The sequence below is a fragment of the Vigna unguiculata genome, chromosome 9 (genome assembly GCF_037176805.1).
Source record: "Vigna unguiculata cultivar grain cowpea cultivar isolate G323 ecotype 2 chromosome 9, ASM3717680v1, whole genome shotgun sequence".
Taxonomy (NCBI): Eukaryota; Viridiplantae; Streptophyta; class Magnoliopsida; order Fabales; family Fabaceae; genus Vigna; species Vigna unguiculata.
Genome location: NC_140800.1, coordinates 14,063,836 through 14,080,039, shown reverse-complemented (window position 1 = coordinate 14,080,039; position 16,204 = coordinate 14,063,836). Strand labels below are relative to the sequence as shown.

Sequence of the window (16,204 nt, the reverse complement as noted above, 5' to 3'; positions counted from 1 at the left end):
ACATTGAGTATTTTACTTCAAATAACAACGACTTAAACTTATTTATCTCAAATGCACTAATCTAACACAAAAGTGATAATACATAACCCCATTCATTGAAACTGTAGAAATCTTATATCAAAAAAAAAAAAAAAATCCAAACAACACATAGTCTTGCATAAAACTTAAGATTATTGTGAATCACATCCAAATCATTTATCATAAAGATTTATAAGAAAAATATAAATAATTTTTCTTACTTATAATTCCTTCTTGCAAATAAAGATTCAATCAAGCACAAACTTATAATTTAGAGAGTAAACATAATCATATTTCCATATAAAGTTAACTAAGTTAAGAGTTGAGAAGATTATTTTTCTCGATTAAATCTACCAAAGTTAATGACAAACTTAAAAGAAAAATAAGAGAACAAGAAATATTTTGAATAAATGAGAAGTTACTCTCATAGGTTAGAATTTATCGATTCTTAAGTTCTCAACTACAACATGATGTCATCAAAGTTTGAAAGAGATAAGATATGAATAAAGAGAATCAGAAGAAGTGATGAAGTGATTTATTAGGAGAGAGGAAAAAAAGGAAAAAAAAAAAAAAGAAATGAGAGAGAAGAAGAATGTAAGGGACTCTAAAAAAAAGAAGAAACGCAAGTGAGAATAATATAAGCTATGACAATAAATTTCTAAGTAATTGATACTATTGTTACAAAATTATCTTTAATACAGTGGTTTTGAAATTTATCTTTTCTTTCTTTTCATTTAGTATATTTTTAAATTAATCTTCTCTTAATTAAGCTGCCCGTTGAGGTGAAAGTATACTATCCATAAATAACCAATACTTGTTAACTATATTAAGACAATAAACTTTATACAATTAATTTTAGCATTTTATTGATAATTCTCTTATAAAGATATAAAATATATTTGAAGAAATCAATAAGTTTAGCTATTCGCTTATTTAATTAATTTATAAGTTAGTTTGATTAATATAGAAGTGTTAGATAAAGTATTTGAAGTAATTTATTTAGAAACTTTTAACTTATAAACTGCAAAATAATTAGACTATGTTATAACTTGTAGTTTATTTTAATTTTTTGATAATTTCTTATTTTTAATTCTTTTTGCCTAATATTATGTTTTTTTAATTTCGTAAAGATAATTAATTGTTGTATTATTTTTAATATCTGTTGAATTACCTTTTAAAGTTTTATATAATCTAAATTAAAGAGGAGTTAACTTTACGCATAAAAGTAATTAATCTTTTATTATATGATGATATGTAAAAAATCACACTGATGAAAATTATAAAATGTGGAAATTAATGTAACAATGCTTTAAATCAATAAAGAGAAACTAGTAATTAATTAAAATTGATTAATATTACTAGTTTAGATAGAAAAGACTTATTCAAAGAAAAAATATTAAACTATTTAATATCTAATTGTTGGATCATAAGAACAAATTTATTTTCATGTAAAAAGGGAATCTCATTTTAAAATTGGATGTGGAAGTAGATGAGGATGTTCCTGGCAGTACGCAAGAGAGTTTTGTATAATATAGCGTACCGGAAGTTCTGTATCTATTGGCGTTGGCTTCTTCGTTTTCAACAAACACTTAACCTGTACGTCCCTCTAATCCCTCTCTCACCTTATTTAACTCACCCAAACCAATTTCTTCATTCTTTCTTTGCAAAAATCAATTATCTCTTTCGGCATAGCAAGGTCACTCGCAGTCTCATTTTCTTAATGCAATCTGGGCCTTTTGGGAATCTCAATCTCTAATGCTATCCTTCATAAGCCTCAAATTTCACAATCACAATTATTCACCAGTCTAGATTGTCACGTAAATACACTTCTACTAAAGTTTAATCCAAACCACAAAAAGGGTTCTAACATAATAGTTAAACCAAAATCCTTGAGGCAATATACTTAATATAACCGAAATCCTGTTGTGGCTGAATTGTGCTTAACTGTGAATGTGACTGGTGATGGTAGATTGAACAGGGCGTTTTTTTTCTTGAGACATCGCAAACAATGCTGTTATGCTTGAACCTTAGTCTGATACCATATAGAATTATGGAAGAACCGGAAGCAAAATCCATGATTTGATGACATTGTTGCAGCTAGCAGATAATAGGAATTCAAATACAAAGATTCAAATTCAAGTTCCGAATTTTGCTTCTCATACCGCACTTTCTCTTGAATTATGTGGCGATGAACCCTAATTCGTTGAATTGAAAAGCGTATTTTTTGCTTCATCGTATTTTTTAGCCACTAACCTTTTTTCATCTTCCCAAAACTCAGCAACTTCTGAAACCCCCCTTTCTAATCATCCTCAGGAGTTAGGACCTCAACTTTGTATCCACGAAAATGGGAAATAAAAGAGAGCTTGTTCATCTCATATACCTGTTGCTTTGGCCTTCATTCATTAGAATCATTGGCCCTGTGTAAGGGGTAGGAGGGTGAAAGTACTCTTGTTTGATAAGAAAATGTCAGGATTCAGATAATTTAAAACAGGCCAACTTAGCAGCCCAGTAATACGCTTGTTTTTTGTTTGTGTTGTGTATTTTCTCTCTTCTAGTTCTTTGAATAATGTCTGGGGTTGAGGGTGAGATAATCTGTTCCTTTTTGTGTGACTTTAGATAAGATTGCTCGTGGAGTGTACTACTTTAATGACTATAAATGTTGAATGTATGACAGGGTCAGGTAGAGAGAGACATGGTACTTTCTTCTAATGGACTTACTACTACACAGCCACTTTTTTCTTTTGGATTGATTTCTGATGTCCAATATGCTGATATTCCTGATGGTCGCTCATTCCTTGGTGTTCCACGGTACTATAGGCACAGTATTCTTGTGTTGCAGAGAGCAGTTAAAGAATGGAACACTCATCAGAAGCATAAATTTGTGATAAATTTTGGAGATATTGTTGATGGGTTTTGCCCCAAAGATCAATCTCTTGGTGCAGTACAGAAGGTTGTGGACGAATTTGAGATGTTCAGGGGAGGACCTGTGTATCATATGATTGGCAATCACTGCCTATACAATCTCCCTCGCAGCAAATTACTTCCATTATTGAAGATCCAAACTCTTGATGGCCGTGCATACTATGATTTCTCACCAGTGCCTGAATATAGGTTCGTAGTTCTAGATGGTTATGACATCAGTGCCATTGGTTGGCCCCAAGACCATCCAAAAACATTGGAGGCCATGAAAATCCTGAGGGAGAAGAACCCAAATGAAAATAAAAATAGTCCAACAGGTATGGAGGGGCTTGAAAGAAGGTTTCTCATGTTCAATGGAGCCATTGGAAAGGAACAGATGGAATGGTTGGATGGTGTTCTCCTGGAAGCAACAAAAAAGAAGCAGAAGGTGGTTATTTGTTGCCATCTGCCTTTAGATGCTGGCGCTGCAAGTGAGAAGGGACTGTTGTGGAATTATGATGAAATAATGAATTTGATACATAGGTACAACTGTGTTAAGGTATGTCTTGCTGGACATTATCATAAAGGAGGATACTCTATTGATTCTCATGGGATACACCATAGAATTCTTGAAGCTGCTTTGGAATGTCCTCTTGGTACAAATGCATTTGGACACATTGATGTCTATGATGACAGAATATCTCTTGTGGGAACTGACAGAATGAAAAGTACAGACATGCATTTTTACCCTACAAGTTAGTTTGTATGACTTGACGTTTTGATGCTTTGGAAGAAGAATTATTCTAAATCATCCTTCAACATCTTTTAATTGGCCCTTCTTTTATTTTTTTTTTTATATGGTAAGTATTGAAAGTATTTTTGTATTTCTTTATAAAGAACTAGGAAGATTCTAAAGATATATTGGAAGAATACATATTATCTTTTATTAACCATTGATAGAGTACCTATGATCTTGTTTTAGTCTACCAAAAGAAGTTTCAATTTGAAGTAACTTAGTTGAGCTGGTTGTTCCTTTCTTTTGAGATTGTGATTGTGATTGTGAACATGCTTTACATTCGGACTGTAATTGTGATTGTTATTGATTTTGTAAAACTATTGTGTACCTTTCCTTCATTTCCCATTTCTCTTATCTTACACTTCTTTTTCCATTTCTATATTATTTTCAACTACTTTTTTACTCTCACAAAACAATTTTCCATACTATTTTAACTCAGAAATAGAAACAATATTAATATTTCATTGTAAGTATAGTATAAAAAAGCAAGTTATTAATGTTTATCTAAAAATAGTCTTAATTAGTCAACTTATATGTAAGGGTATGATTAAAAAATTTGCATACGTACGTATTGAATTTTTAAAACAATCACCATTTTGGAACTAAAAAAAAGCTTAATCTTGATCAAGATAGTAGGGAGTTTTATGATTTTTTGTTGGAAGAATACCGCTTAGAGATAAGGTCAATTCATAATATATAAGTAGGTTAGGTGTAAACCTCATATTACAAGTTGATTTTGTAGGGTTGAATTAGACTTAAAATCAATTTCTTATCATGGTATCAAAACCATGACCTAGAGCTTATCTTAAGGGGTGTGTTGGCTTAAAGTCCACCTTTTAACATGGTATCACAATCTTGGTTTAGAGTATATCCTAACAAGATTTATTAATTCTAGGGTTTATTGTTCTACTTGCTATCGGATCATCCATTAATATCTAGTCTCATGCTCGAGATGTGTATGTCTCGGCATGAGGAGGTTGTGTCAGAAGTATCACATCGACTCAAGATAAAGTCAATTCACAATATATCTAGGTAAGAAATTTTATAATTTTTAAGGTATTTAAATATATTAAATTCTAATTGATTTTATTTCAAATTGTTTAATTTTTTAAATGTTTTGTTTGGATAAGGTAATTTAAATTTAGTGAAACTTTGATAGATTTTGGTTCTCAAACTTTAAAAATGAATAAATATAGTACTTTTAACCTAATTACGTTAACTTTTTTTGACGTGTCAATATCACGTTAAAGTTCAGGCACTAAAAGAAAATTTAACCATTAAAAAAATGTCAATATCAATCATCTTTTGTAGTTGATCTTGATTATGTTATTTGTGTTTCATTTTACATTTGCAAAACTCATTCTCAGTTCAAGTTCAACGAGATTATTTTCAAGTTATGAAATCTTACATCAAGCAAAACCATGTAAGATAGCATTGGGTTGGGCTCTAGCCAAGTCGATCCAGTCTTAAATTGAGTCGAGTCGGTCTTACACCAGTGCAGTAAGGACTTTTTGTCCCGGTTATTTTCCTCATTTCTCCTCGGGTCTGGAACCGAGGCATATTGGGACGAGGCCATTTGGCATCGGTTGTTAGCCGAGGCCATAAAGTCCCTTTTATGCCTCGGTTCTAAATTAACCGGAGCCACATGGTTCCTTTTCTGTCTTGGGTCCACGAGAACCGAAGCCATATGGTAAAAATATATTTTTTTAACTAAAATTTTTACAGACTCTTTGGCCTCGGTTATGGTAAGAACTGAGACCATAAAGTACCTTTTTGCTTCGGTCTTGGTAAGAACCGATGCCTATTCCACTATTTTTTTTAAATAAATTTTTTGTTTTATTGTGATTCCCATAATTAAACCTGCATATTTTTTTCACAAAGGAGCACAAACCAGAACAAAATATTTTCTCAAACATCCACAATCCAAAAACATTTAAAAGATATTGAAATATACACAATCCAAATACATATATCCTAATCAATACTATTGTACATTTGAATTATGAATTTTGCACATGCTATCCTACCAAACTTTATGGACTTAACAGGAATTGGCAAAGGACTCTTGAATGTCTGCAAAATAAGACATTAAGTTAAGTTAGTATATAGAAAGACAACTTTAGTATACCAAACTTTAGAATATTGCAAAGTAATTGTTTTAATTCAAAAATATATTACCGTTTTCCAATTAGTTGTAATACGAGCACGCACAATTGTTGTCATCCATTGCATTATATAGTAACTGCACTCATATGAGCCAGTTTGTCTATTACACTATATTATATCAACAACATTAAAATCAATTAAGGAAGAAAATCAAATCAAACAATTATAAATATATGGATAGAAATATCAAACTTGGAGGGAACACCATGCAAGACATTTTACCTTAGCCAAGACATATCAAACCAAGGCATGAATGTTCTATTATGCTCCATCAAATGCCATTTCTCTTATTGTCTTGGATTGTTCTCTTTCACAATGACTTTGTGTGCAGATAAGTAAGACATTACCTCATCTGTGTTGTTCAATATGTATAGGTGTGCTTGCATCAACTCTTCACGATCTTTGCTAACCACATTCACCCCTCGGATGTTGTTACTTATAGAACACCTGTTCAACCATGATCTTTGAGGAACTCCTATCGGTTTTGCTTTTGCCATGTAATCTGAACAAAACTCGATACTTTCTTCAGCAATATACCTTTCGATCATTAAAGCTTCTGGACGATATTGATTTTTCACATACCCTTTCAAAATCTTCATGTAACGTTCAATGGGATACATCCATCTTAAGTATACTGGTCCACAAAACTTAATTTCTCTCACTAGATGAACAAGTAAATGTACCATGATGTCAAAAAATGATGGAGGGAAAAACATCTCTAGTTGACACAAGATGATAACAATCTCGGCTTGAAGTTCATCTAACTTTAAAGGATCAATGACTTTGCAACAAATTTAAGAGAAGAATGCACATAAACGCATTATAGTTTGTCTAACATTTTTGGGTAAAATTCCACGAATAGCTACAAGTAACAACTGTTGCATTAAGATGTGGCAATCGTGAGACTTTAGGCCAACAAGCTTCAAGTCTTGCATGGACACTAAACTCTGAATATTTGAAGAGTATCCTTGAGGTACATTGACACTCTTTAAACATAAGAAAAAACTTATCTTCTCTTGTCTGGACATAGTGTAACATGCAGGGGGCAAATAAGTACGCCTACCAACCTCTCTTGGTGCCAAGTCTTCTCGGATCTTCATTTCAACCAAATCCAAACGACCATTTACTCCATCTTTTGTCTTTCCTTGAATGTTAAGTAGTGTACCAATCAAGCTATCACACACATTCTTCTCTACATGCATCGCATCTATGCAATGCCTAACTTGTAACTTCGACCAATATGGAAGATCAAAGAATATTGATTTTTTCTTCCAAGGGCTAGATGCAGATGACTTCTTGGACGTTTTACCAAATACATGATGTACTTTATTAACTTTTTCATGAATTTAAATGCCAGTTAATGGAGTTGGTGCTTTGTCATTCTCTTGATGTCCATTGAATGCTTTCTTTAACCTTCGATAAGGATGATTAACTTGTAAAAACCTTCGATGGTGCAGATACACGGTCTTCCTTCCATTTTTCAACTGATGAGATGCAGTGTTTTCTTCACATATAGGACATGCTTTATGACCCTTGACACTGTACCCGACAAATTACCATAAGCTGGAAAGTCATTAATGGTGCAAAATAACATTGCATGCATCATGAAAGTTTTAGAAGCAACAACATCAAATACTTCAACACCATCAACCCACAACAACTTCAAGTCTTCAACTAGAGGATTGAAATATACATCTATGCCATTTCCAGGCTGTTTTGTACCAGATATCATCATAGACAACATCATGTATTTTTTCTTTATGCAGAATCCAAGAGATAAGTTATAAATGAATAATATAACGTGCCAACAACTGTGGTTTGTACTTAAATTATCAAATGGATTATTCCATCGATAGCTAAGTCAAAACGAATATTTCTACATTCTTCATCGAACTTGGGAAATTCTTGATCAATATTTTTCCATTGCATTGAATCAGCTAGATGACGAAGGAGTCCATCACATCTTCTCTCAGTTGCATGTCATCTAAGGATTTTAGCATCTTTAGGATTTGCAAACAAATGCTTATGTCTGGGCATGATTGGAAGGTACCGGACTACTTTCAAAGCAGATCCTTCCTTCTCTATTTGACCACTATCTTCATTATTTCTTTTCTGCTTGTACCTTGATGACCCACACTTTGGACATTTTTCAAATCTTCAAATTCTTTTTTGTCTAATATGCAATCATTAGGACATGCGTGTATCCTTTTATACTTCATACCCATCAGACAAAGAATTTTCTTGGCGTCATAGTTTCGAGTGGGTAGAGTATTTCCCTCGGGAAGCATTTCACTCAAGAGCACGAGCAATTCTGTGAAGCTTTTATCTGTCCAACCATTGGTCACTTTCAAATTCATAAGTCTTAAAAACGCTGATAATCGCGTGAACTTTGTTGAACCAACATACAATGGAGTTTCCGCATCAGCAGACATCGTCTCATACACACGCGCTTGTGCAAAAGCTTCAACGCCAACATCCTGTATCATGTCCTCCATATTGTCTTCTTCTACTCGCTCTTCACATCGCTCTTGCCGTTGCTCTTTCATGGTGGAATGGACAATATGTTCAGTTCGAGAAACAGTTGGAATGTTTATTAATTCGTTGTACCATGTCCATATTGTATAACTTCTAAGGAAACCATCACAAATAAGATGTTCCCTAACTTGAGTTGCATTCAATTTTCTCCCATTCAAACAGTTGACACAAGGACATATAAATTTCACCTCATCATCACTTCTTCCTTCATAACGTTGCGCAAATTTTATAAATTCCTCTACTCCATTCTCATACTTAGCGCTGATACGTAGTAAATTAATCTAATCTCGATCCATATTAAAATTGCGTGAACAATTGCAGTAATCTTTGAATCAATGCTCACGTCGTAATCAAGGTGTGACCCTATCCCATTTAAGAAGATTCACTTTCTTTATTTTATTGGTTCATATTACTTTTAAAATACATATCTTAAATTTCATGAAATTTTTCCAGCATTTCGCATTGACCTTCAGGATACACGAAATGAAAGTGATTATAAACCACAATGAAATATGCACTCGAAGATCAATACAAAATACAATTGACAAATATTCATGAATATTAAAATATGTATTTTAAAATATATATGCACTAATAAACTACTAGAAAGTGATTAATCTTCTTAAATTGTCCAATCAGACAATTCAAGATTCAATACATTTAAATTATTAGTATTGTATCCCCTTATATCTAATTAAAAAAAAGTAGTTTCTTCAAAATGAAAACTTAGGGACAATACATAATTTTCGTATTGAATCTCAAACGGGAAACTAAGGCTAACTCATAGTATATACAAACAATCCAAACAATTTCAATTCCAATGAAAATCAATACTTGCAATCACTTGCATCAATGTCAAAGAGAGAAATAATTCATGAAGATCATTTTGAAGATTATATGGAAAAATATCACAAAGGCATATTGAAGATTATAATATCCAAAAAACATCTTGAAGTTTATATCAGGAGAATGTTGAATTGAGAAGATGGATATTCATTATGATCAAGTTCTACTATATATAGATTACAAATTGTCAAATATTTTGAGGAAAAAAAAGAAAGAAAATACGAATATAGAAACAAATAATGGAATCATTCAATGAGAATATCAACTAAATGCCTGTGTGCTACAATGATTATATGAATTAAAGATTGAAGAAATACATATTGAAGATAAAATTCAAAAAAGGAAAGGAGTAAATCGAGAATGAAAGAAAAGCTTAAAGATTATATCATAACTTTCCTTAATGAGCAAAGCAAAATCAGGATATTGATATGAAGATAATTAAATAGAAAAGATTCAAAGATGAGGATACATACAAAGACCAAGGTGAAGAAGAATACAAAGAAAATGAGCACGAGCAAAAAGTGAAATACACAAGAAACAAGAAAGAGAAAAAGAAAGTAAAATTTCAATAGTCATGAAAAACAGAGGGTGTGTGTGCTTAACTACTTGTAAAATTCTTCACTTTGTGAAGTATGCTTAAGTGAGCTTTATTTGTACTCTCTTACTTTAAGAGTGTTTCTCATTATTCCATTTGAGAGTTCCTGATCTCAATCTCATGGAGAGATTAGGAAGGTTATACTTGAAGAGGTTGATATTTATTATCTAGAGAGATTATACGCACCAAGAGAGGTTGATATTCGTGATACCTGGATAGGTTAATACTCGTAGTGTCTCAAGAGACTATACTCATGGTGTTTGGAAAGACTCTATGCATTGTAATCAAAGTTATTTGATTAGTAGAACCTATTAAGTAATTTGCATAATAGTTAGGTTTGTAACTGTAGGACTTGTTGAACTAGGGGTAAAATTAGTTAATTTTTAAATTGTGGGACTTGACCTATGTAGATTATTTGTTAGTTTCTTAATCTGTGTTATCTACTTTATTTTATATTTGTAGTTTTAATGTTTTGATGTGATGATATGAATGGTGCTAAACCTTTGAAAAACTATGTTGTTATATTTGAAGGTGTTATTTGAATGCTAGGATGTTTCGTATGTAAATTATCTACGAAGGTTGTCGTAGATAATTACCTACGAAGATCTTCGTAGGTAATTTACATATGCAGAATGTTGGAGATAATTACATACGATAATTTTTGTAGATAACTTACTTACGAAGAATTTCGTAGGTAAATTATATATGCAAAATATCGCAGATAAATTACCTACGACAGTTTTCGTAGATAAGTTACCTACAAAATATTTTGTAGATAACTCCAGTTATAAATTATCCAAAAACTATTTTCGTAGATAGTCGTGTTTGTAGGTTATTCATAGATAATTATCTACGTCTTTCTTTCGTAGATAGTATTCGTAGGTACTTTATCTACGAAACATAATCTCGTAGATAAAGTTACCTATCAGCTTAATACCTACAAAATTTGTTTCGTAGGTAATTCGTAGATAGCAACGCATTATCTACGAAAAGAGAACATTACCTACGAAAAACTAACATAGATAATAAGCTGATTTCTTGTAGTATAAGTGGGATTAGACTTAACTAGGATTGAAAGAAACTAGGTCAAGTTTGACTAAGTCCAGTTGGGTCGAAACATGAGGTTAGAGTCATGTCAAAGTAAGTTGGGATGACCTCATATTAAGTGAAGTCTAGTGTACCCAAACTCATGATAAGCTGAATCGATCCAAACCAAAATCAACAAAAATTACAAAAACCAAAATATGAATTTAAGAATAAGAAGAATTTTGAATTCTTGCTTTTTTTTAGGTGGAATTTAAAATTATTTATTTCAAAGTTCAATCACTTTAATAAAATTCTAGAATTTCAAGTTCTTTCAAACATCCTTACCAAAAAGACATATATTCTCGTAAAGCATCGCAAATTTAAAAAAAAAAATTACTCTCCTAAAACGTGTTATTCAAAAAGGTTAAAGTTATTTAATAAAAGTTTTAAAAATTAAAATGATTGTATTTCTTTTAAAACCCTTTAAACTTATAACTAAAAAGCAATTAGATAACAAACAAAGTTTTGGAACTATTTTTCAAAAGACAATTACATTAAAACTTGTATACTTTATTTTTAGTTTCTATAAATGCATTATTAAATATTTAAGGAAAATCACGTTTTTATCGAGAAATTAAAGAAAAATAATTTATTATTCTATAGAAAATTAAAAGTGTCCCATGATTATATGGGTACCTTAGTAAATCATAAAAAACTAATAATATATATATATATATCTAAATATTTATTGATTTCTTAATTTACTTTTAATGATAGTTTAATATAAAAATTATAACAAAATGTACAGATTTAAAAAAGAAAATATAAGAAATACAAAGAAGCTATCAGATAAAGAAGAAAAATGCGTTAGAATTTGTATAGAATAAAATTATGAAAGGGTTTTATAACCTCCATTAATAAATCTTTGTTAAAATTAATCTTTTTTTAGTATGCGTTAGAATTTAATTTTAATTTTACGGTACTTTAAATTGTTTTAGGAATCTCTCCATGTAATACAATAATATAAAAGTATAGATGTTAATGAAAACAGATGTTTACTTATTTTTTATATGATATCAAAAAATAATAAAATTATAATTATAAAAATAAATACAAATAATTTTTATTAATTTAATATTAAACATGGTTAAATTTAAAAAATATGATAAAATAAATAAAAAAACAGTTATTTAAAAGGTAAAATTAAAATAAAAAATAACACCAAAAACATGAATCTTCTTAATATATAATAGCGAACACACGATCGCTGTCGTGCATGTGTATTCGCATTTTTTAATTTTCAAAAAACTTAAGATCAATAACAAATATATAATTTTTAAAATAGTTGTTAAATATAAAATTAAAATAAAATAAGATATGTAAAAAAAAATTAAATAATGATTTAAGACAAAAAAGAGGAATGATTAAAAGAAAAATAAGATATGTAAAAAAATGATTAAAAAATTTAAGATCAATAACAAATATATAATTTTTAAAATAGTTGTTAAATATAAAATTAAAAAAAAATAAGATATGTAAAAAGAAAATTTAAATAATGATTTAAGACAAAAGAGAGGAATGATTAAAAGAAAAATAAGATATGTAAAAAAAATGATTAAAAGTAAATTATTTATAAAATAATTAATTTTTAAAATAACTAAGGGTAAAACGGGTATTATGAAATGTGGACACAAAAAGAGGAATCTCCTTTATTTTTAGCGTAAACACAAGCACTATTGCGCCTGTGTGTATGCATTTTTTGCATTTTTTGAATTATAATAATTGATGATATTATAATGTTATTAAGTTAATGAACAAAATAAAAGTATATTTATAAAAATTAAAGTGAAATGTATGGAGAAAATATGAGAAAAATAACTGTTGATGAATAGTAGGAGAAAAAAGAAGAAGGAGATAAGTAAATAGTTTTATAAAAACTTGTAAAAGTAACATTAATTTTTTAAAATTTAATAAATAATTAAATTGTAAAGGGTAAAATTGGAATTATAAAATGTGGACACAAAAGAGGGAATCCCCTTTATATATCGTTATAGACTAGTAAACACACAGGCGCTGTCGCGCCTGTGTATTCGCATTTTTTAATTATCAAGAAATGTAAGATCAATAATAAAAATAATTTAAACAAAAATAACAAAAATAAAATATGTAAAAGAAAAAATTAAATAATAATTTAAAACAAAAGAGATTTGTAGAAAAATAATTAAAAGTAAATTATTTATTAAGGGTAAAATGGGTATTATGAAATGTGGACACAAAAAGAGGAATCCCCTTTATTGTTAAAACAAAAGAGATTTGTAGAAACATAATTAAAAGTAAATTATTTATTAAGGGTAAAACGGGTATTATGAAATGTGGACACAAAAAGAGGAATCCCCTTTATTGTTATAAGGGTAAAACGGGTATTATGAAATGTGGACACAAAAAGAGGAATCCCCTTTATTGTTATATATATATATATATATATATATATATATATATATATATATATATATATATATATATATATATTTTTTTTTTTTTTTTATTTTTCATAAGTAACAATTAGAAGAAAATATTGAAAAAAAAATTGAGTATTTATATGTAACAAAATAGTGAAGAAAAATGAGATTATCTTAAAGAAATTCAAGCAAACCCACATAAAAAAAATATTTACCCGTTGACGGACCTGGAAGATTGTTTGTCTTAAAATGCTTGAAGGTCGACCATGGAGGTTGAGTACCTTCTTCCTAACCTTCACGCCATTGCTGCGCCTCTGTTTTCAACAAAATATTTGCCGTTTCAAATTACGTAACACCGGTACGTCCCTCGATTTCACTGTTCTATTCTCTGTATGTATGCTGTTCTGAACCCAGACCAATTCTTTTTGTATTAGTGTTCGCCAAACGCATTTATCAATGTTCTAGCGAATTTGGGCTTTTAGGAAAACTGAATTTCTGATGTGATTAAGTGAGGTTCTAATTAATTCTTCTACTGTTCTTGTTAATTCGAGTTTGCCCATCAGATTGTGTTCTTGTCCTTGGCTAATTGAACTTAAGATCTACTAATTTTTCAAATATGCTTAATGAGTCACACGGCTGCAATTAATTCATATGCGGTTGTGACTCGTAATGGTAGATTCTACCTCTTGATTTTTCTTAATAGATTGCTGGTATGTATTTTATATCCCGTGGCTGTGATCCTCTGAGAATGATTTCGAATCGCGGTTGCTGTTGGAGCCATTTAGTCCTGCGAATTTATGCTATGGTTGCACTAAATATAATTTCATCATGACATGACTCATTTTGGACATTCTACATGTCTTGTTCTCCCTCTCACAGTTCACCAATCTCTCGTTACTAACACGTTATTATTTTACTGTATGTAGACTCTATGTGAATAAACATTTTCAAGAGAAACACTTCTCCAAAAAGTAAATAGGAAAAAATAAAATACTGTTTTCTACGAACTCTATTAACTTGTGCCTAAGTTAAAAAAGTAATCTGTTTAGAAAAAATTAATGAGAAAGTTTTTATGAATTAACTTATATATCTGAAGAAATTTATTTCATTTTTCTTTTTATTTTCTTCTATTACAATTAATAAGTGCTTCTAACCAGGTTTATGTAATCAGAAACCTTAGATATCTAACCCTTCAATCAAAATTCCCTATAAATCTAAACAATAAAGAAAGAAGAGGACTGACAAATGTGTTGGGTGACATAGCAGAACGCCCAAGTTACTCAGACACAGGATGAAACACTTAGAGCAGGAGTGAGGTTATTTTCTCATTCACTAACTGCCTATGGTTTTATGTTTGTTAGTTATTCTGTCCTTACGCGTGAAACAGGAAATTCATTCTCGAATGTTTTAATTTATAACAAATACAGCTTTTATATACTACTTATCTTTATGTAAGATGAGGAATGGAAACTGCATTTTCTAATCTTGGTTTGATGAACTTGACCACATGAAAGTTAGATGGATTGAAACTACTTTTCATAACAAAATCTTAGGAGCAGATAATTTGAACACAGGCTAAGTTAGCAACCTTTTTTGTTTATGGTTTGTATTCTTTACCTTCTGATTCTCTGAGGTTGCTAAGGTGGGAATGAGATAATTGGTTCCAGTTTGTGTAAATTTAGATCAGATTGCTCTTGGAAAGTACTGCTTTGTTGACTTTATAAATGTTTAATGTGTGATAGGGGCACCTAGAGAGAGACGCCATGGTTTCTTCTCGTGGACTAGCTACTACGCAACCACTTTTTTCTTTTGGATTGATTTCTGATGTACAATATGCTGATATTCCTGACGGTCGCTCATTCCTTGGTGTTCCACGGTATTATAGGCACAGTATTCTTGTGTTGCAGAGAGCAGTTAAAGAATGGAATATTCATCAGAAGCATATGTTTGTGATTAATTTTGGAGATATTGTTGATGGGTTTTGTCCCAAAGATCAATCTCTTGGTACTGTACAGAAAGTTGTGGACGAATTTGAGAAGTTCACGGGGGGACCTGTGTATCATATGATTGGAAATCACTGCCTATACAATCTCCCTCGCAGCAAGTTGCTTCCATTATTGAAGATCCAAAGTCTTGATGGCCGTGCATACTATGATTTTTCACCGGTGCCTGAATATAGATTTGTAGTTCTGGATGCCTATGACATCAGTGCCATTGGTTGGCCACAAGATCATCCAAAAACATTGGAGGCCATGAAAATCCTTCGGGAGAAGAATCCAAATGAAAATAAGAACAGTCCAGATAATTTGGATGGGCTTGAAAGAAGGTTTGTCATGTTTAATGGGGGTCTTGGAAAGGAACAGATGGAATGGTTAGATGGTGTTCTCCTGGATGCGACAATATTGAATCAGAAGGTGATTGTCTGTTGCCATTTGCCTCTGGATCCTGGTGCGGCAAATTTGGATACACTGTTGTGGAATTATGATGAAGTAATGAATTTGATACACAGATACAATTGCGTTAAGGCCTGTCTCGCAGGGCATGATCATATAGGGGGATACTCCATTGATTCTCATGGGATACACCATAGAGTTTTTGAAGCTGCTTTGGAATGTCCTCCCGGTACGAGTGCATTTGGATACATTGAAGTCTACGACGACAGGATATCACTAATTGGAACTGACAGAATGGAAAGTACAGACATGCATTTTAGCCCCCGAAGTTAATTCTTATTTATAAAATTTCCTATTATCTTTCATTAACAATTGATATAGTACGTGTGATCTTATTCTTTTCTTACCAAGAAGAAGTTTGTATTTAAAGTTGGAATAACTTAATTGAGTTGCTACGTGCAAATTGCAAGTT

At 30.9% G+C, this 16,204-nt stretch overlaps 1 protein-coding gene and 1 pseudogene across 3 annotated transcripts; both read left to right on the top strand.

Annotated features, from left to right (window-relative positions):
* The first annotated feature begins 1,478 nt into the window (after window positions 1–1,478).
* On the top strand, window positions 1,479–3,866 carry LOC114164439 (manganese-dependent ADP-ribose/CDP-alcohol diphosphatase pseudogene; annotated as a pseudogene). The gene is made up of 2 exons (XR_014984555.1): window positions 1,479–1,614; window positions 2,693–3,866. The product of XR_014984555.1 is annotated as a manganese-dependent ADP-ribose/CDP-alcohol diphosphatase pseudogene (transcript).
* A 9,671-nt stretch (window positions 3,867–13,537) lies between these two features.
* On the top strand, window positions 13,538–16,204 carry LOC114162277 (manganese-dependent ADP-ribose/CDP-alcohol diphosphatase-like). Of its 2 annotated transcripts, none has more exons than XM_028046102.2 (2): window positions 13,538–13,697; window positions 15,082–16,204. In XM_028046102.2, the coding sequence occupies exon 2, from the start codon at window positions 15,103–15,105 to the stop codon at window positions 16,063–16,065; it is 963 nt and encodes a 320-aa protein (XP_027901903.1). In that variant the 5' UTR covers window positions 13,538–13,697; window positions 15,082–15,102; the 3' UTR covers window positions 16,066–16,204. The 2 variants fall into 2 exon arrangements, with proteins under 2 accessions (XP_027901903.1, XP_085522472.1); XM_085666346.1 differs by lacking the exon at window positions 13,538–13,697 and adding an exon at window positions 14,633–14,655.